Genomic DNA, 22,585 nt, shown 5'->3' with positions numbered 1-22,585 from the left:
TGTGGCAGGGTTTATATGGCTGGGGTCAGCAGGAACTTTTAGCAGGTAACTTGTTTTGCAAGTTTGAGAGGTTTCAGGCTAGTGCCCCTGAAGAAGGATTCAGACAGGTGGTGTATAAGGAAGTGGCTTTTCTCAGCTGTCTCTGCCCTCCAGTTTTAACTTAAATTGGACCAAGTTAAATGATCTCCAGTCCAGGGGGAGGGGAGAGAAAGATTGAAAATCAATCGTAGAATGGCTAGCCTCTGAGAGGGAACCTAGAGGGGTGTCCACAGGACCAAGCCTGTGTCACACTCTTGCAGACACAAGCCAAAAGGTTGCAGAAAATTAAGGAGAGAGCAAAGAAGATTCTGAAAGTAAAGACTTCTGACCATTACCATTGCAGTGACAAAAACTGTATGTGTGAGAATATTTTGACCAGGCCTCATGGCAAATGCAAGAGGCATTCCAACTGAGTGTCCCGGCTCGGGCTTAAAAGCTCAGGAGCCAGTCTGGTGAGTGAAGGAGAGCTTACTGGATGGAAGCAGCATCCCACATCCTCCAGTGCCCCCTAGACACATTTCACTCACTGGAATGGAGAAGTGGTGAGCATGGATGTGGAGGCCAGCAATGGTTTTGGCAAAAAGTCTAGTGTGGCATCTTGCAGAAGTTCAGTTCGAGGGAAAAAGGGCAGTATGAACTGGGAAATATTCCTCAGAGGAAAAGAAAAACAGAAAAAGAGCAGGGGGGAATCAAAACGGAGAGGAATCCCACCTATCCTGACTTTAAAACCTTCCCAAATTCACACAGCACCATTTATGTTAGGTATAAGCAGGTAAGGAGAACACCACCTGCTTTCAGGCAGCAAGAGAAGTTAATTTTACCAAACTGCTTGTCCCTGCCAAGCAAGATGGAGACCACATGGCTGCAAACTAGGTTTAAGTAGGGAAGGCGAGGGGAGAAGTTGCAGTCAGGTGAGGGAAAGTGTGGCTGCAGTGTCCCTCAGAGCTTAGGACCCTCCCCTGATCCAATGGGAAATGGAGGGGGGGGGGGGGGAGAAGGTCTCTGTGTGTGTGTGTGTGTGTGTGTGTGTGTGTGTGTGTGTGTGTGTGTGTGTGTGTTGTCTGTCTGTCACTGTACTACCTTAACTATTATACTGATGGACCTACTGAGTCCAGGTCTTCACCCTCTTCTCACATCGTAACTGCGATGATTTTATTTGCTAGGATCTCAGATGTTTGCTGAGCCTCAGGAGCCAATTAAGACCAATACAGATTCTGCAGGACAGCTACCTCCTGGCTCCGATGATTTTACTGTTTCTCATCATGACACAATAGGCAAGTTAAATCTGGAGCACAAAGTCCCACAGATGGTGCCAGGGCTAGGTGAGGATCAGAACCCGGCCCAACCTCTGCCTCATCCATTCAAAAGTACCACAGAAAATGTTGCTGTAGCTGAGGCTTCAGAGCAGCCCTCACCTCAAATACCAAAACATACTGTGAATTCACAAGGGAAAGCATTTGTTCTTGCACCCGAGGAGCGGATGAAGGATCCAGTTTGGGTTAGTTTCCATGAGCGGAGGCAGCAAAAGCTTGAGCTGAGAGCAGCAAAAAGCCAATTGGCAAAATCTTGGCCAGATCCAAAAAGCCAATTGGCAGCATCTCAGCCAGATCCAAAAAGCCAATTGGCAGGATCTCAGCTAGATCCCAAAAGCCAATTGGCAGGATCTCAGCCAGATCCCAAAAGCCAATTGGCAGGATCACAGCCAGATCCAAAAATCCAATTGGCAAGATCTCAGCTAGATCCACTCAAAACTACCACGGAGAACGTTGCTCTAGCTGAGGCTTCCCAGTAACCCTCCCCTCAAATACCAAAACATACTGTGAATTCACAAGGGAAAGCATTTGTTCTTGCACCCGAGGAGCGGATGAAGGATCCAGTTTGGGTTAGTTTCCATGAGCGGAGGCTACAAAAGCTTGAGCTGAGAGCAGCAAAAAGCCAATTGGCAGAATCTCAGCTTGATCCAAAAAGTCAAGTGGCAGAATCTCAGCCAGATCCAAAAAGCCAATTGGCAGGATCTCAGCCAGATCCAAAAAGCCAATTGGCAGGATCTCAGCCAGATCAAAAAGCCAATTGGCAGGATCTCAGCTAGATCCACTCAAAAGTACCACAGAGAACATTGCTCTAACTGAGGCTTCAGAGCAACCCTCACCTCAAACACCAAAACGTACTGTGAATTCACAAGGGAAAGCATTTGTTCTTGCACCTGAGGAGCGGATGAAGGATCCCTTTTGGTTTAGTTTCTTTGAGCGGAGGTGGCAAAAGCATGAGCTGAGAGTAGCTCAAAATCGACTGGCAGGATCTCAGCTAGACTCAAGTATAAAGGTGGTTGATGTTGACAGTGTGGCTCAGAAAGCCAAAGAGGATGCAGATGAACCTCTAGAACCCCTTGAGCAAGATGAATCTGCTCAGCTCCACCTGCAGACCCATACTCAAAACCCCAGGACTCCTGAGAAGCAACGGTCCCCTGCAGCTCAGGAAGAGCACCCAGTTCAACAGCATGTTAGCGAGGAGGTTGTGCCATCAGTGGAAAAAAAGCCTCAACATTCAACATTGCCAGATGCCACAGTTCAACCTGCAGATGTGCAGATTACCTTCACCACTCCCAGTCACCAACAGACTGCAGGCCATCCTCCAGGGAGACCTCCGGAGGAAGAGCTTTCACCTACCCAACAAGAGGTGCCAGCTCAACCTTCAGAGCTCCCAGAGTTTGGAGACCCTTCTGAAAGCCATCTAGAAGCCCCAGCTCAGCCTGAAAAACCTTTTGAGGGAGTCACACCTCCAGGTGAGCAGGAGGCTCCTGTTCAAGCTCCAGAGGCCCCCATGGAAAGCATAGAGGCAAGTCCCCCAAACCATGCGCTAACAGGTCAGTCTCCAGGAGAGGTCCAAGCTCACCATGCCAACGTCTCCTATATTACAGATAAGCCCCCAGATGTAATAGTTACCATCACTGCAATGCCTACCAAGGAGACTGAATCGCCTCTATCCCACAATGAGGCTCCAGCTGGTCCTGCAGTTTACAGAGAAGAGATAGAACCGGCTTTCAGTGAGCAGGAGCATAGATCACAACCTGAGTCTCTTGGGGAGACTCAGCCTTCTGTAATACAGCCTGAAGTCCCTGCTCAGGCTTCAGAGCACAATGGGGAGGTTGAATCTTCTCTAACCCAGCAGGAACAACCAGCTCAGTCTTTTGAGCATTATCAATGGACAGTTTCACCTCCAGGTCAAATGAATGTCAGTATTCAAACTTGGACAATTTGACTAGCCGACCTCCAGATGTGGTGATTACCATAACACCACAGTCAACAGTTGAGTGGGGGAGTTCTCCAATCCCCAGTGAGGCTCCAGCTTATCCCTCAGTCCCAGGAAATGATATGGGACTTCCTATAACCCAGCAAGAGTCCCCATCTGGGCCACCAGAGCCTTCTCAAGTGTCCATACCTGTATCAATCCAAGAAGAGGCTCCAACTTCAGGACCTAGTGGACATGAAAAGCCTTCTACCCAACAGGAAGCCACAGCAGAGACTACACAGACCTCTGAAGAGGTTATACCTCCAACCCGGCCTCCAGAGGTAGAAGTACCACCTCAGCCTCCAGAGCTTCCTAATGAAATTGTTCCATCTACAGAACTTCATGAAGTTCCACCTGCACCATTACAGAACAATACCGTTAAACCCTCAGAGATGAATGATGTTGAGATTACAACCCAACAGGAGGTCCCTGACCAGTCCTCAATGTTCTCTGAACAGTCTGGTCCCTTGGAAGACCAGAATGAGGTCACAACCCTGCAGCCAAAACCCCCTACAACTGTTGAACCATCTCCCATTTATCAAGCAATCTCTCCAGAGCTTGAAGAGCTTCCTGAGGCACCTTCTCCAAGCCAACAAGAGAGCACAACTCTGCTCCCCAAGCCCTCTGAGAGTACTGAGCTTCCATCCATCCAGCCAGAACTTCCAGTTCCATCACCAATACCCAGTATGGACTATAATATTCCTCCACTCTCAGATAGCTGGGAATTTTCACCTTTAGATCTAGAAATGATGTTCAAAGGTCATAATGAACCAACGCTGCCTAAAACCACAGTGAAACATGTGGATCTGGAGTTGACTATAACTCCACAGACTAATGAACAAGTTGCATTTTCTCCAACCCAGTATGGTGTCCCTTCCTGGCCTCCTCAACGCCCTGAAAATATTGGCTCTTCTTCAGTCCATCAAGAGACTACAACTCAGACTCCGAGTTCTCACAAGCAGCAAAGTGCTTCTACAACTACTCTAATGGCTTCATCTCTGCCTGCACAACTCCCCGAGAAGGTGGAACCCTTTCCAGTACTTCCACTGGACATAGAACTTCCTTCAGTTCAGGATGTAGATGCAACTGAGCTTCCAGTGCTGCCTCATGAGATGGTGGTGCCACCTCCAGGGCACTATGAGACGACAGGTCCCACTGCAAATCAAGATATAACTCAGGGTCCAGTATTGCCCAGTGTCACATCTTAGCCTGTGGACCTGGAACTCACAATTACTCCAGAAATCTCTACTGCAGCCCAACCTTCTAAGGACCTAAAAAAGTGGCCTAGGGTAATACTTCAACCTGTAGACATCCAACTGTCTGTAACTATACAAGCTGTTCTTGAAGATAAACTTCCTCCAACAGTAGATGAGGCCCCAAGTCAGCCTATAATGCCAACTACGGAGGTTATGGGGCAATCTGAAGAAAATCAGGGGGTGACAGTTCTTGTCACAGGTCAGAATGAAACTCAGCATTCAGCATTGCCCAATGTGATATTTCAACAATTTGACCTGGAAGTTACACTAACCCCTGACTCCACCAGAGAGCATGAACATTCTTCAGTTCCAAAGAAAACAACTCCAGAACAACCTGAGGTAATCTTTCTACCTCCAGATAAGATTCAGTCTGAGCATCCCAATCTGAATGAAGTCATGGTTCCACATCATTTTGATGTAGAAATTACCTTTACTCCAGAATCAAATATGGAGGTTGGACTTTCTCCAACCATACAGGAGACCTTAACTGACCTTTCAACACCACCTAAGGATTCTACAACCCAAGCCCCATTTTCTATCACAGGTCCGACTCCAACCTGGACTCCAATGAAACACAAGGTCACATCTCAACCAATGGGCCTACCCCTTTCCACAACCTCAGAACCCACTACAGAGGCTGAAAATTCTTCATCCCTGAAGAAGACCACAGCTACCACTCAAGTGACATTTCCTCCTCAAGGAAATGTCACACAACCTACTATTAAACTTAGTTCAGTCACATCGGAAACTATGCAGGAGACCCCACCTCAGCATCTGCAGGAGACCTCACCTCAGTATCTGCAGGAGACCACACCTCAGCATCTGCAGGAGACCTCACCTCAGCATCTGCAGGAGACCCCACCTCAGCATCTGCAGGAGACCACACCTCAGCATCTGCAGGAGACCTCACCTCTGCATCTGCAGGAGACCACACCTCAGCATCTGCAGGAGACCTCAACTCTGCATCTGCAGGAGACTTCAACTCTTCATATACAGGAGAGCACACCTCAGCATCTGCAGGAGACCACACCTCTGCATCTGCAGGAGAGCACACCTCTGCATCTGCAGGAGACCACACCTCTGCATATACAGGAGACCCCACCTCAGCATCTGCAGGAGACCCTACCTCAGCATCTGCAGGAGACCTCACCTCAGTATCTGCAGGAGACCACACCTCAGCATCTGCAGGAGACCACAACTCTGCATCAGCAGGAGACCACACCTCAGCATCTGCAGGAGACCACACCTCAGCATCTGCAGGAGACCTCACCTCTGCATCTGCAGGAGACCACACCTCAGCATCTGCAGGAGACCACACCTCTGCATCTGCAGGAGACTTCAACTCTTCATATACAGGAGAGCACACCTCAGCATCTGCAGGAGACCACACCTCTGCATCTGCAGGAGAGCACACCTCTGCATCTGCAGGAGACCACACCTCTGCATATACAGGAGACCCCACCTCAGCATCTGCAGGAGACCCTACCTCAGCATCTGCAGGAGACCTCACCTCTGCATCTGCAGGAGACCACACCTCAGCATCTGCAGGAGACCACAACTCTGCATATACAGGAGACCACACCTCAGCATCTGCAGGAGACCACACCTCAGCATCTGCAGGAGACCTCACCTCTGCATCTGCAGGAGACCACACCTCAGCATCTGCAGGAGACCTCAACTCTGCATCTGCAGGAGACCCTACCTCAGCATCTACAGGAGACCATACCTCAGCATCTGCAGGCGACCCTACCTCAGTTTCTGCAGGATACACCAACTCAACCTCTGCAGGAGATTCCCACTCACCATCTTCAGGAGACCCAAATAAAAAATCGTAGGGAGACTCCAACTCAGCCTGTACAGGAGGTCCCAACTCAGCCTCTGCAGAACACCCCAACTCAGTCACGGCAGGAGACCACAACTCGGCCCCTGCACGAGACACCAAATAAACCTCTGTGGAAGACTGTAACTCAGCCTAAGCAGAAGACCGGAAGCATGCCTTGGCTGAAGACCCCAACTCAGCCGTGGCAGAAGGCCTCAACTCAGCCTCTGCCTAAGCCCTCAAATTGGCCTAATACAATGAAAACTCAGCCTACACGTAGGCCACAGTTAGAGGCTGTGGCTAAACCTTCAACAACAGGGTATCACCTAGTGTCACAATTTATAGAGACTACTACTACTACTACTCCAAAGCACAATGAAGTGACACTTGGACATCCACACAGGTTGCAAAATCAGCATTCAACCTTGACTCAAGGCACAGTTAAACCATTGACTCAATTTCCAACAACCACCATCACAGAAAATGCTTTAGCTGTGCGAACAGAGCAGAATGCCCCTTCAAGCATGAACTTATGTGAGCTCTGTCACTGCCAAAACCAGACACTGTCCTGTGTGGATCTCAGCCCAGAGCAGAGGCTCCGCCAAGTTCCTGTGCCAGATATGGACCCCAAGAAGCAACTTTTCACTGTCTTGCAAGTATCCCCCTACCTCCTTTGTGCTGGGCATTCTGCCTGACATTCTTTTTCTAAAGTTCTTCGTCCTCTCTCCAATCCAGTATTGAGTAATGTTGACTTTTACTGTTTTCTTAATTTTTTAGATTGCTTGTGGGGCTTGAACTCAGGGCCTGGCCACTGTCTCTGAGCTTCTCAGCTCAAGGCAAACCCTCTACTACTTGAGCCACAGTGTCACTTCCATTTTCTGACGGTTTGTTGGAGATACGAGTCTCACATACTTTTCTGACCCAGCTGGCTTTAAACCAAGATCCTCAGATATCAGCCACCTGAGTAGTTAGGATTGGAGGCATGTGCCTCCTGGCTTTCTTTTCTTATTTTTTTAGGTTGGTTGAGGGGATTGAACTCAGGACACCTGGGTACTGTCTCTAAGCTCTTTTGCTCAAGACTAGCATTTTACAAGTTCAAGCAACAGCATCACTTCCAGTTTTCTAGTGGTTAGTGGAGATAAGAATCTCGTGTACTTTTCTGCCCCGCTGGCTTCAAACTGAGATCCTCACATATCAGCCTCCTAAGGACTAGGATTACAGGCATGAGCCACCTGTGCCTGGCTGGCTTTTAAACTTTTCACTTCTTCATTTTCCTTGTTCTCATCTTCCTATTGTATCCATTTGCCAAGCTTTTATTTGAGGCTGCCCTTTGTCTGCTTCCAAGAAGATTCCGAGTCACAGAAGTTCTGATGCAAATGCAAAATTGTAGCATTCTCTAAAAAGAACAACAGAGAAAAATCACTGACTGACAAAATGTGGGCATGAGTGTACCAAACAGGACTCTATACTTTCTGTCCTGAATGAATGAACCTGACAGTGATAGAAACAGAGTAGTCAAAAAGGAAAACCAGTTCATGAGAAAGGAGTTCAGTTTGGTCTTGCAGTTGAATGGAAAAGTCTACTAGGCAGATGAGCAGACTTAAATCTTCTCTACTTCACTACCAGACAAAGAATATATGAACTGAGCAGGACAGTTATAGCAAAGACTAAGGATTGATTAAGGTATCTCAGTAGCTTCTAGTAAACATGTGCTTTTGCCAAGCAATGGTGGCTCACACCCGGAATTCAGCTACTGAACAAGTTCAGATCTGAGGATTATGATTCAAAGCCAGTCCCAGTTGGAAGGGTTGTGAGGCTCTTATTTCAAATTAACTACCAACAAGCCAGAAGTGATAGAAGACTATCCTTAAGCAAGAAAAGCTTAGAGACAGGACCCAGGCCCTAAGTCAAAGGCCAAACAGAATCAGAAAAATTTATTTTTCAATCAGTATTAGCCTTAGTTTTTCTTTTCTATTTTCTGTTGTTTTGGTTGACAATGGGGAGTGAACTCAGGGCCTGGGCCCTATCCCTGAGCTCTTTGCTCAAGGCTAGTGCTCTAATACTTGGTGCCAAAGAGCCACTTCTGGTTTTCTGGTGGCTAATTGGAGATAAGAATCTTGCAGGGTTTCCTTCCCAGGCTGGCATTGAATGGTAATCCTCAGGTCTGAGTCCCCTGGGTAGCTAGGATTACAGGCATGAGCCTCCAGCGTCTGCTCACGTGTTTTCATATGTACATTCCAGCTTCCAAAAAAAATAACAGAAACCAGTTTTGCAGTACACATGCTTAATACACACACTGTAGAGAGAGGGGGGAGAGGAAGCAAGAGAGGGAGAGGGAGGGAGGGAGTGATAAAGAGAGAGAGAAGAGAGAAGGGAGAGTGAGAGGAGAGTTCAATGCCAGTCTTGTTTTTACCAGCTCTTGTCTCAAAAACCAAGGGCTGATGACCAAGCTTAGTAACAGAGCCTTGTATACACAAGATTCTGTGTTCAATCCCTAGTGCGTGCCTGTGTGCATGGGCATGAACACACACATACACAATTTATAGATATATAGAGATCTTACATGCCATACTTACCTCTTACCATTTTCACATACATCCTTCTTTCTGATGTCTGTTTTTGGCATTTTTTTTCCTGATGAGGTAATAAAACTTAACTCTTGTCTCAATGAATCATGCTTTTCCCTGTATGAAACATGGCTCTGAGCTCTTCCCTCATCAACATACTAACTCCTCTAATTTCTATTATTCCTTACCTTTCCAAGATATACTTCCTTCTAAAGCTTCATCCTTCTTAATGGCATTTAAGCACAGCTTTGGTACTACCTGACAGAGAGGTTTTTATTGCTGTTTTCCAACAACATACATCTGTCCCTTTTTCTGTCACCATTTTCTTATTGATTTAGAAGTCAGTTTAAACACAAATGATTCAGGAAAATTACATCCTGGGTAATTGGAACTAGACATGCACGAGATTGATTGGACAGACAGGAAATTAAAAGCTTCTGTTGAGGAGCCTCTTTTTTTCCTGCCAGTGGACCCACTTTTTTTCTTTGGTGTGCAAACTGTGGGAAACTCATAGCTTCAAAAAGTAGAAAAAGTTGAGGTTTTTCCCTGCATTTGATTATGCCTCATGAGGTTGCAATGACTTTTTCTTCCTCTAATCTTTTCCTATTTATTCCTCGATATAAACTGTTTCTCCATAGAAATTTCAAAGGAAACGAAATTTCTTATATTGAAGAAAATGTATGGGCATCATACCGTTGGACTGAGAAACTGTGAGTATATTCTCTTCAAACATGAATATGACACTACTGTAAGACCCTCCTTGGTCTAGAATCTTGAAGGGAGTACCTTTGAGAAAAGCCATTGCCCCTTTATATATATCCTAATCAGCCTCTCCTGACTGAAATTCTGCAAGTATTTGAACATCAAGCTTATGGGTACTCGGGGTATTGTTAAGGGGCAGAGTGCTTGTCTTGCATGCAGGATGAGGCCTTTCAACTATCATGCAAAATAAAGTTTCATGGACCCACTTTGAACTAAGTATGTGGCAAGTTGAAATCATTCTCTATAATACAAGGGACGGATGCTTAGATTCTTATAGGATAAAACTGATGTTAATAACAGAATGAAAACTATACTTGAAACAAGAGTATAGTAGAAAGATGTTTTCCCAGGCAATTGTGCACTATTTTACTATATTTGCATATGTATTTACTGTACTTTTTACATATAGTAGAATAGGTTTGTGGTATCATTTTCTTACTGGGTTTTTACATTTTATACTAATGGTAACATACTGCAAGTTGATTTTTACATTTCATAACATATGCTATTAATCTTAACATAGAGGAGTATCCTATTTCTTTAAGTGTTTGCAAAACATTCCATAGTTTGGATGCCTTGTGCTGTATTTCCTATTTCCCATAATATTTAGAGAATTCCCAGTTAGCTTGTTGCATTCAACGCTACAGTGAAAAACCCCATATATACTTCTTTGTGAATCTAGACAAATCATTCAGCAGAATAATCTAGAAGTAGAATTTTATTATGAACACTATGGTACACATGAAATGTCAATTGGCCTCAAAAAAGGTGTGCCACCATACACTCTAGGCAACAGAAAATGACAGCCTTTCTTTTCCCATAATGTATCTCTCTATTCAATATATTTCCCAATGCTGGATGAATTTAGATCCAGAAATAACCTTTTTATCTTCCAGAATTCTCAGTGAAAATCGCCTCACTGAATTACATAAGGATTCATTTGAAGGACTCCTATCTCTTGAATATTTGTAAGTTAGTAAGTTTATTAGTAATTATGTATAAATTATTCAGGTTACTGAAATCCCTTCCAGCAATCAATTCTGCAGCTATGTAAGAATGTGTCTATCTCACCTCATCTCTAGCAATAAGTACTTACTATTCATTATCAGATTAATTATATAGATAACATATAGACAGGGAAAAACTGTCCTTACTGAGAAAAATGGTACTAAGACCTCAACAATTCCTGATACTCATAAAAATGTTTTCTTAAAAATACACAGTGTGGGGCTGGGCATGTGGCTTAGTGTCAGAGTGCTTGCCTAGCATGCATGAAGCCCTGAGATCTCAGGGCTCAATTCCTCAGTACCACATAAACAGAAAAAGCTGGAAGTGGTGCTACGGTTCAAGTGGTAATGCTAGCCGTGAGCAAAAGATCAGGGACAGTGCCCAAGTCCTGAGTTCAAGCCCCAGGACTGGCAAAAACAAAAAAGAAAAAGTACAGCCTGGCCAGGCATAGATGATTCATGCATCTAGTTTTAGCTACTCAGGAGGCTGATATCTATGGATCTCAATTTCAAGCCAACTGGGGCAAAAAAGTCCGGTAGACCACCAGAAAACTAGAATTGGTACTGTGGTTCAAGTGGTAGAGCACTAGCCTTGAGAAAATTTATCTCAGGGACAGCAGCAGGCACTGGATTCAGCCCCAGCACCAGTGCACGGGCACTTGGGTACAGGCACGCATCTCCTCTTCCAGGACAAAATCACAAGGGAAAGTGCAGCGCTAGTGGTAGAGCAAGGGACAGCATCCAAGGCCTAAGTCCAAACCTCAGCACTGACATCAAAAACATATATATATATAATATATATATATATATATATTATATATATATATGTTTCGCCTCATTTTTATGCTTTGTCCATGGGATCCAAAGATCCATTCTCATTAAGCTTATGAATGTTTCCATTAATCAGGCTCCTACCATAATGAGCTATTTTCAAGTTAATTTGTTCAAAAATAGAAGAGAGTATCAAGTGATTTGCATAACACAAAAAATATTCTTTGAATTATCAACCCTGCTAGGTTCTAAGGTGATGACTAGTTTTTGTCATTGTCGTTGTTTGTTTTTCCCCAGTCCTGGGGCTTGAACTCAGTGCCTGGGCACTGTCTCCTCTGAGCTTCTTTTGCTCAAGGCTAGCACTCTACCACTTGAGCCACAGTACCACTTGTGGTTTTTTCTGTTTGTGTGGTACTGAGGAATGGAACCCAGGGCTTCATGCATGCTAGGCAAGGACTATCACTAAGCCACATTCCCAGCACATGATGCCTAGTTTTCTACTGACTCTTTGTGGCCTTTCTGCCACCTGGGCTCTCAAACTCCAAACATGGTTGGAAGGAAACAAATAAGAAAACTCTCCATGAAATCATCCCTTTGCTTCTCGTACCATGAAATGCATTGCAAGCTATTTATATCACACTACCGTGTATATCATCATTCACCAATAAAAGAGATAAATTGGCTGTGTCTAGATTGGAGCAAACAAAGATGAGTAAGGCAGGGATCTACCCTCTAAGAACTCATAGGCTTAAAAGGTCAAGCAACAGTGCAGCAGAAGTGCAGAAAAGGTGTATTGCCAGCAAAGAGCTCAATGTGAACGTATGGTTCTAGTCATAGGGCATGAGCTTCTAAGAGAAAAAGCCTAGCAACAGTGCAAGGCCCTGTGTTCAAGCCCTAGTACAGCCCTATAGACTATACATATAACAGATATGCAATGACTATCTTACACATTGTATATAAATATACGTTATATATAAATATATAGAACCTTACAGTATATATTATATATAGAGCTTACAACCTTGAGCTTAATTTGATGAGAATACAAAATATTACCTGTTCGTTGTTCTGCTCTCTTGAAAGATTATCCAAAATCCATCAGTATCTATAATTACATGTTTCATTGATCAGATGATCATGATGAATAGGTGTAACTGTTAGGTGTGCCCAGACTTACTTGATAAAGAAAGTTAAAATCCAAAGCTTTATAATTTAGAAATAATTGTTATGTGTTCAAGATTATATGTCTTAAAGTCTACTATTTAATCATCCTCATTAGATATCTAATAGATTCTGAGTATAATATTTTCCTCTTTCTTTTTCTAGAGATTTGTCCTGCAATAAAATACAGTCAATTGAAAGACGGACATTTGAATCATTGCCTTTCCTGAAGTTCGTGTAAGTTGCAAATAGAACTTCATTATCTCAGGCTGGGAATGTGGCTCAGTGCTAGAGTGTGTGCCTAGCATGCATGAATCCTGGGGTTCGATTCCTCAGTACCACATGAACAGTAAAAGCAGAAGTGGTGCAGTGGCTCATGTGGTAGAGTGCTCAGGGACAGTACTCAGGCCCGGAGTCCAAGCCCCAAGGCTCGCCCTCTCACACCCCAAAGAAGTCATTATTTCACATATATCAGCTCCTTTTGAAATAGAATTAAATTTTGCTAGTGAAAAGTTACTATATGTATATATATATATATATATATATATATATAAATGAAATTCTTTTAGACTAGCAAAGATGAGTGTGAGAATCATTATAGGTCAGACAGAGTCATTACAAAGCACTTGTTCTCAGCCAATGAATGGCTTGTACCCAGAAGTCATTTAGCAACTGTGGATATGCTATGTGCATGTAGTGGGCAGACATGTCTAGAGGGATGCTGATGTCCTGGTTGCATCCTACAATGGACGGGACAAGGCTCCACAGCCAAGAACTGTGCAGCCCAAAATGAGTGGACATACAAAAACCTGTTGTCCATCAATGAGGGTCACTTGACACTGCATGTGTAAATATGAAAGCAGAAATCACAAGCCAGGATGGTCCACAGGAAGATTTCTTTAAAGCACAGGGAAGAAACAGAATTGTTTCATTATATGTAAATTAGAATCAGTGTGAGCTGATAAAAGTTCTGAAAAAGATGTCTTTTTTCCTTCTTTTTTGGCTTATGGTTTTTATTGTTTGTTTTTTAGAAATCTCGGTTGCAATTTAATCACAGAAGTGAGCTTTGGAACATTCCAGGCATGGCATGGGTTGCCGTTTTTACACCAGATGTAAGTGGTATAGATGATAAACATGTTAAATAAAACCTATTTACATTTTGAAAACCTAATATCCTTAAGAGTGAGCTGGGTGTAATGACTATGTGAACTCTCAGATGTATGTCTTTAGGATACATTCATTTTTTAAAAGTATTTTCATTGTTACTATTAAGTAGTTATACTAAGGGGTTGCAGTTCCATGTCAGGTTATGCGGACAGTGCTTCTTGACAATGTCACCCCTTCCTTCATTCTCCCCCAATTTCCTGCTCCAATGCCCACCCACAAGTTACATAGTTTACTTTTCACATTGTGCACATTGAATACAATGATGGCATTTGCTCACCTTTCCTCCATCAATTCCTGTACTCCTCCCTCCACCCCCCACAAAAAACAAAAGAATACTTGTTTGCATTTCACTTCTAGTATTTTTGATGAGCAGTACTTTAGTTGGGCAGAGGAGTTATGCTACCCTCTTTTAGTCAGTCCTGTACCTGTTATCATGCCTAGTTGTATTTTAGATTTAGCTTCCACATATGAGAGAAAACTTGTGTGCTTTGTCTCCCTGAGCCTGGCTTACTTCACTTAACACAATTTTGATCTAGGTTTATCCATTTCCCTGCAAATGACACAATCTGATTCTTTCTATTAGATGAGTAAGATCTCATTGTGTATCGGTATCACATTGTCTTGAATCCAGCTCATCGGTTGAAGGGCATCTGTGCTGTTTCCATAACTTGGCTACTGTGAATAGTACAAGTGTCTTTACCATATGCTGACTTCTGATATTCTGGGTAGATACACAAAAGTGATATCATTTTTTTTCTTCAAATGAGGGAACAAAATAAGATACACAAGGCTCCGAGACTCATATGACTAGTCACACAAGCGCCAGGTTCTGTGCCCTTACTTCAGATCTTTGGCCAGGAAAACAGAAGACATCAAGCATGTAACCTTGAAATTAGCTCTGTCATGGGAGCCAATGGCTGCTCTGATCAATGTGAGGTTAACATTCATTGCTTCTCCACTGCAGAGTGACTGCCTAACTGCTCACATGTCAGCGAGGCAGAGCTGCAAAGAACAACACTGATCACCCAGTCTTCCTGGAAGTAAAAGGGTGGCTGACTTCTCAGTGTCAGTTTCTTCTCAGGGTGACACAGGGCACTTCTCTCAGTCAGTCAGAATGTTATTTTTCAACTATGTACCTCTGAAATTGTCAATTACCTTGGGCAATAGGAACCTCTGAGGTATAGAAAAAGCTATACATTCAAAAAGAAAATACATTGCTCTAGACTGATTCTATGCATTTTCTTTCCTGACTACTTTCAACAAAAAATATGGGTTTTTATTTCCTTTCAGTTAAAAAATGGTATGCTGTTTGCCAGATGTGGTGACATACAGCTGTAATCCAGCACTCAAGAGGTGTGGGCAGGGGACCTATAGTCCAAGGCCACTCTGGGCTACATGTCAAAATTCTACCTCAAAAAGAAAAAAGACTGTGTGGTTCAAAATGTTCCAAAGGAAATTATGACTCAAGGTGAAATTCTCCTCTAAACGTGTCTCTGTGAAAGGCTACTTGTGGATCAGGAAATTCAGGTTTCTAGAAGGTGTTTGGTGTTGGTGGAGGATTGAGATGTGGCTGGAATCTAAGATTTGGTTGCCTGTGCTGGCTTGAATCTCAATCCTCAGATTATCAGCCTGAGTAGCTAGGACTACAGGTGTGAGCCACCAGTATCTGCTTTGAATGGCTTATTTTAAAACATCTTTTTAGCCAGAAGCTGATAGCACATACCTTGTAATCCTAACTACTCCAGAGGCTGAGACCTAGGATTACAGTTCAAAGCCAGCCAGGGCAAGAAAGTCCATGAGACACGAGACCCTCACCTCCAGTTAGCCACCAGAAAACTGGAAGTGGAACTATGGCTGATAGTGCTGGAGCAAAAGATCTCAGGCACAGATCCCAGGCTCTGAGTTTAAGCCCAAAGAGAGAGAGAGAGACACACACACACACACAAAGACACAGACACAGACACAGACACACACACACACACACACACACACACACACACACTATGGCTGATAGTGCTGGAGCAAAAGATCTCAGGCACAGATCCCAGGCTCTGAGATTAAGCCCAAAGACACACACACACACACACACACACACACACACACACACACACACACACACACACACACACACACACACACACACACACACACACACACACACACACACACACACACACACACACACACACACACACACACACTATGGCTGATAGTGCTGGAGCAAAAGATCTCAGGCACAGATCCCAGGCTCTGAGTTTAAGCCCAGTTTAAGAGAGAGAGAGAGACACACACACACACACACACACACACACACACACACACACACACGTACCTCCTTTAATCACTTCATTGGTTCTCACAGTGCTCACTCCATGATTTTATTTTATTATATTTTTAGTCCGGCTGTGGAGCCTGAACTCTGGGCCTGGGCGCTGTCCCTCAGCTCTTCAGCTCAAGGCTAGCGCTCTACCACTTGAGCCACAGCGCCACTTCTGGCTTTTTTCTTTTTGCTTATGTGGTGCTGAGGAATTGAACCCAGGGCCTCATGCATGCAAGGCAAGCACCCTACCACTGAGCCACCTTCCCAGCCCTCACTCCATGATTTTAGAAGCTGTTGTTTACAAAGTAGAGAATCTATCCCTCATTGAGGTAAAGCACTTTCCCATGCTAGCTGGTCATGAGCACTAAGAGACAATAAGAGAAGAAAAAAAAGAGAAAAAAGCAGGCCTTACCCATATTGAATTATTTAACCCACTACTGAGAGTTTCTGTCATGCTACATTTGAGGGCAAATTAAGCTCCTGTTTCTGAAATATCCTATTGCTTTCTCCCAGTTTCAGTAGCATTGCTTTTCTATTAATAACTGTAGGTATGCAGGATGTGTTTGGGTTTGAATTAGAGTCCTGGCTTAGTCTCCAATATCCAAAGCCTTTTCTAGACGTTTCTATACTCTTTCTCTTCTCTAAACTCTTCTCTAGAATTCTGGGCAGTTTCCAAAGGAAAGTAAAGCCAGTGATTTTTTAAATCTACAAGTGTCAACCAAAAAAATGAATACATACTTTTTCTGGAGACTGATACATATTGAAAATGTTGATAATTTTAATTCCATTGCATTTTTCAGAGTTCTCAATCATAATCCTCTAACAACTGTTGAAGATTCCTGTTTAAATTGCCTGCATTAAAATATCTGTAAGTATTTCAAAAATCTTACAAATCTTGAGATCATTTCTGTTATTCTTGATTAGTTTCTTCAAAGGTTAAATAGTTTTCCGTGAGCCTAAGAAAGTCATTTTTATTTTCTTTTCTGGTGCTGATTCTAGGGCTTGAACTCAGGGCTGTCCCAGAGCTGCTTTTGCTCAAGGCTACCACTCTACAATGTGACCCACAGCTCCACTTCCAGATTTTTATTGTTATTGTTAATGTTATTATTTTGTAGTTTAGTGAAGATAATAGTCTCACACAATTTCCTGCCCAGGCTGGCTTCCAACCCTGATTCTCAGATCTCAGCTTCTGAGTAACTCAGATTATGGGCATGGGCCACCAGCACTCCGCTTGAGAGTCATACTTTTAGTTAATAGGGAATTGAATGAAATGCTCTTGGTAAAGGAAAGAACTAAGAAAGTATTTATAAAGGACAGAACAGCCCGAAGGATGAACACTTGTAGCACCATCACTTTTCCCAGAAGACAAAGAGGAATAAATGGTACATTGTTTTATGAAAAGAAACAAAAGTAAAGGGATAGTGAATGTATTTTGAGAACGCCTAACATAATGGTAAGAAAAAAAAAGATAATTGATTCTAAAACACCGCAAGATCCTTAATTTGATGATGTAAAAAAGAATAACCTAAGTCTTTTCAATGAGAAAGAACACTGTCAATTATTTTCAGTGACACTCGAGCTGACTTATGCTCTTGAAGGATTTTTTTTTCTTACTTTCAAGTATTTTACCTGTGAGTGAAAACTGATCAGTGTCCATATTGTTCATTGCAAAGATACACAGTATGCATCAATACACTGCTGGTCAGTGAGTTAATGTATGTACACCTCAAGTTCTCCTGCGTGCTTTTTCTTCTAGAAAGCTACTACTTACCAAAAAGAAACTTCAGCAATACAGGAAAAACTATTTTCCCAATAAATTTACAAAAACCTAAGATTCCCAATGAAATCAAGATTACCTTCCCACTACCACCACCTCAATATAATCACATGCTTATTGGAACACTAATATTCACACCCTAAGAATACATTTACTTTCAACAATGAGGGTGATTCTTTAAAAACAAACTTTAGTGTGGTAAATGTAACATGGATTTCTGTAGTAAGTGTGTGCAGTAGGCAGCTGATACTGGATTTAATATTATTTTAAATGTGTTTTCTTAGCAGTAAATGTAAGTCTACACATTCACAAGTCTACACATTCACAGAATAAATACTATGATTATGCACAATATGTTATGACAAACTAGCTTCAAAAAAACAAAAGCTTCAACATCTTAATAAAAATTCTAATCAGAATAAAATGTGACTCTAAAACAGTCAAAACAATAGCAAATTTAGAATCTCCCAACCAAAACCAGTATCACCACTGAAATGAATAATTTCCAATATGTTCATATTTTAATTCACATTTAAAAAAATATGTTCCATAACGTTGTGAACCATGAGGGATCTTTTTTTTTTTTTTTTAAAGAATGTATATTCTGTTGTTGTTAAGTAAATTTTTATTTGAATTTTTTTGGGGGGGGGGAAACCCGTCGGGGGCCTGAACTCTGGGCCTGGGTGCTGTCCCTCAGCTCTTCAGCTCAAGGCTAGCACTCTACCACTTGAGCCACAGCGGCACTTCCGGTTTTTTTTTCTTATGTGGTGCTGAGGAATCGAATCCAGGGCCTCGAGCATGCAAGGCAAGTGCTCTAACACTGAGCCAACTTCCCAGCCCCATCAGGGATCTTTTTTTTTCTTTTTTTTTTTTTTTTTTGTGTGAGTTTGCCTTTTATTTTTTCATCGTTTGAGGAACTCATAAAAAACACAACACACACAACATGAACCTCAGTAACTTAAAATATAACCTTTCCTAGGAGGTTGGGGCTGAGTGGAAGTGTGGAAAGGTCAGGCCCGGGCTGGGAGGGCAGGCCTAGCCTGCATATCCCTCACTTGATGCCTGAAATCCCCCATCAGGGATCTTTTTTAAGAACACTTTTTTTTAAGTGGATTAAGTGATTACATAAATTTCACACTATTGTGGGATAGTGATACTTAGCTAAAGTCAGAAACACATTTTAACCTTCACAATGCAAATTGTCATTATCATGGTCTATAAAGCTTATTAAAGCTACGGACTTGGACAATACAGCTATTTCATTCCAAATCAGGTTGATATGTACATTTTTTTCTCTTGCTTAGTGTAAGCTGTTCCCTCTTTCTCTATTATTCCCTCCCTCCCATCTCTGCCCTTGAGTTGCTTAGTTCACTTTCTTCAATGTGTCCCATGCAGCTGATGGGGGCGGGGGTGAGGGGTGGAGGGAGCGCTGCTGTATTTTTTCACCCATTTCCTTCTGATTCTGTGCCCTCCTCCTAGCTTCTCTCAGATGTGCACATGTATATATCATATGTGTGGTCCAGAACACAGAGTCATCTAAAAATGATGGGACAGATTAAGAAGAGGTCCTTTGTTTCTTGAGTCCTGTCTACTTTTTCATATCTGATTGTGTTTTGAATTTAACATCTGCATATCAGGGAGACTCTCCAATTTTGGCTTATCATGATTGTTCTATTCCATCCATCTCCCTGCGAATGCCATTATTTTGTTCTTTCTAATGGCTCTGTGATATTCCTTTGTATATAGGTACCACAATTTATCTGTAGTGGGACATCTGCTTTGTAAGAACACAATCTTTGAGTTGGGGTGTATCATGAATGTCTGGCTTTCTCCTTCAGAGATATGGGATCAACACAAGTGCAACTTATGACAGTAGAGAATATCCTCATGTTGACCCTTTCGTTGGAAAAACTGTAAGTTAACTGTTTTTAGATTTGTATCACTTTTTCAGGTTTGTTTTATTACTTTCTGAGGTCAGGTTTATTGCAGTGACATTTTCATGCACTTAACTTTACACTTTTTTAAGTATACAGTTTGATGAGTTTGCATAGCTGTAACCGCTACCACATTCCCATCACCCACAAAAGGCCATCAGGCCCTTTGCAGTCAATCCACTCCTCCTCCTCCTACCCCTGGAAACCTCCAATCTTACTTCTGGCTCTACAGGTCTATCTTTTCTAGACCATCCTATAAATGAATCATAGAATGTATAGCCTTTTGGGTTTGGCTTCTGTCACATCACAAAACCCTTAGCTTGTCCCACTGGCAGTGGATGCAACTGTAATGCTCCATGTCTCCCTCGATCCTCCTATTTCCATTTTCCTCTGCCAAAACTGTACAACCAAGTGACCCAGAAATCCCTAAAGTCAGACTACTGTATTCTCTAATCTGAGTTTCTTTGGCTCACTCCCCAAATCTACCTTGTCAGATATGCTCTTTGCTCTAGGCATCAATATAAACTGATACTCTATAGTCTAAGCTATTTACCAGAGGACCCTAGATCCTTTGTTTTTAGAAATGACTGTTGGGAATGAAGTTGCTGTTGACTGTTAAATCCTGAGCTCAAACTCTTCCTCTCTGTTCACCTCTGAGAGTAGTCTGTGACCTGGGCCCAGACTGGGTGTCCCAGCCTTCTCAAATCCTTAACTTCCAGGCTCATCTTTGTGATCTCTTTGCCAGTAGTCAGTGTAAAGTGACCGCTCAGCAATCAAGGCTCTCTACCAGCAGAAGCTAGAGCATATATTTTCTGAAATGGCCCTTCAGCAATGAAGTTGCTCTCCCTGGGCAGAAGGCCAATTCTTCCTTCTCTATGGCTATGTGTTGTGGCGGCCAGCCTAGTGGACACTGGCTAGGGATCACAGAACACACTGGCTGTAGACTGTTTGAACATAGCTAATATAATCTAACTGGTCCCAAGTAAGAAGCCAACCCACAAGATGGAGTGTTGTCAGTGTTCCCAGATATGGGGAGCAAAAGACTCTTGTCTAATACTGTCCTGTCATGTTTATTGCTGGTAGTCACAAAATGATTTCTTTTCATGCCAGTCCTGGGGCTTGAACTCAGGGCCTGGGTACTGTGCCTGAGCTTTTGTACTCATGACTAGTGCTCTAGCTCTACATTTGAACCACAGCTCCTGGTGTTTTGGTACTTAATTGGAAATAAGAGTGTCATGAACTTTCCTGCCCAGCATGACTTCCAACCATGAGTCTCAGGTCTCAGTCTTCAGAGTAGCTAGGATTGTAGGGGAGAGCTACTGGTGCCCAGCTAATTTTCTAATTGTATCATTCCTCCTCATTGACCATCTTGCATTACTACATTACAGGAGAGCTCCCTATCTTTTTAAGTATTTAAGTATCACAATGCAATAGTGGATTCTTCACATTATTTGTACCCTATTAATTTTTTCCAGTTTTTTATTGTTCTTGTAGAATTGATACACAAAGGGGTACAGTTACATGAATCAGGAATGAGTCATGAGTACAATTCTTTTTGAGCATGTCTGTAGTTCAGTTACTCTCTCCGGGCCTATTATCAATTGTTTGTATATGCACTGCAAGGACCAAAGCTAGTCTCTCAAATGTGGCAGGCAAGGACTGTATTATTGAGCTGCATACCTAGCTTTCTTTATTCTGTGTGTGTGTGTGTGTGTGTGTGTGTGTGTGTGTGTGTGTGTGCGTGTGTGCGTGTGCGTGTGTGCGTGTGTGCGTGTGTGTGTGTGTGTGTGTGTGTGTGTGTGTGTGTGTGTGTGTGTGTTGGCATGTGTATGAGCCCCCATCCTGGGTCTTTAAACTCACTGGAGAGGCACAAGTCTAGAGCTTTTTAAAATTTTTTCTCAAGGCTGGTGCTCTACTACTTGAGCCATAGCTCCACTTCTACATTTTTTAGTGTGTAGAGATGAGAGTCTTACAGACTTTCCTATCCAGACTGGCTTCGAATCTTGATGCTGAGTTCTCAGCCTCCTAAGTAGCTTGGATTATAGGCATGAGCCACAAGCCTCCTGCCTTTTCACTCTTGTATATGCTCAGATTGTCTCTAGCCAATATGATCCTTTCTTTTTTGGTTTTTTTTTTGGGGGGAGGGAGGGTCCGGTCATGGGGACTTAACTGTGGGCCAGGGCACTGTCTCTCAGCTCTTCAGCTCAAGGCTAGCACTCTACCACTTGAGCCACAGTGCTACTTCTGGCTTCTTTTTTCCTGCTTATGTGGTGGTAAGGAATCGAACTCTGGGCCTCGAGCATGCCAGGCAAGCGCTCTACCACTGAGCCACCTTCCTAGCCCTGATCCTTTCTTTTCTAAGCAGATAATATGGAGTATCTAAGCTGTTTTGATGCCCTGTATAATTTCTAATATTTACCACTTGGAACAGAAATTGAGGCAGTTGCCGGGTACCAGGGCTCATGTCTGTAATTCTATCTTCTCACGAGGACAAGATCTGAGGCTCTCTTAGTGCAAGGCCAACCCGGACAGGAGAGTCTTTGAGACTCTTATCTCCAATTAACCACCAGGAAAGTGGAAACGGCATTGCTGCTCTAAATAGTAGAGCACTAGCATTGAGCTGAAGCACTCAGGGACACCTCTGAGGCCGAGAGTGCAAGGCCTATAACCAAGGCAAGAAAGAAAGAAAGAAGAAAGGGAAGGAAGGGAAGGAAGAA

At 43.0% G+C, this 22,585-nt stretch overlaps 1 protein-coding gene across 1 annotated transcript in view; it reads left to right on the top strand.

The window, feature by feature from the left end:
- The first annotated feature begins 2,196 nt into the window (after positions 1–2,196).
- LOC122103592 (leucine-rich repeat-containing protein 37A2-like) overlaps positions 2,197–22,585 on the top strand; it is a 59,123-nt gene continuing 38,734 nt past the window's right edge. Inside the window, 9 exon segments of the mRNA XM_042674201.1 lie at positions 2,197–3,270; positions 4,536–7,054; positions 9,608–9,679; positions 10,628–10,699; positions 12,836–12,907; positions 13,702–13,782; positions 16,958–16,992; positions 16,995–17,025; positions 19,773–19,847. Coding sequence (XP_042530135.1) covers positions 2,254–3,270; positions 4,536–7,054; positions 9,608–9,679; positions 10,628–10,699; positions 12,836–12,907; positions 13,702–13,782; positions 16,958–16,992; positions 16,995–17,025; positions 19,773–19,847 — 3,974 coding nt within the window. The 5' untranslated portion in view covers positions 2,197–2,253.

Source organism: Dipodomys spectabilis, unplaced genomic scaffold, assembly GCF_019054845.1.
Source record: "Dipodomys spectabilis isolate Male_0828 unplaced genomic scaffold, ASM1905484v1 ptg000018l, whole genome shotgun sequence".
Taxonomy (NCBI): domain Eukaryota; kingdom Metazoa; phylum Chordata; class Mammalia; order Rodentia; family Heteromyidae; genus Dipodomys; species Dipodomys spectabilis.
The sequence above is the reverse complement of the archived record's forward strand: the minus strand, read 5'-3'. Positions and strand labels throughout refer to the sequence as shown.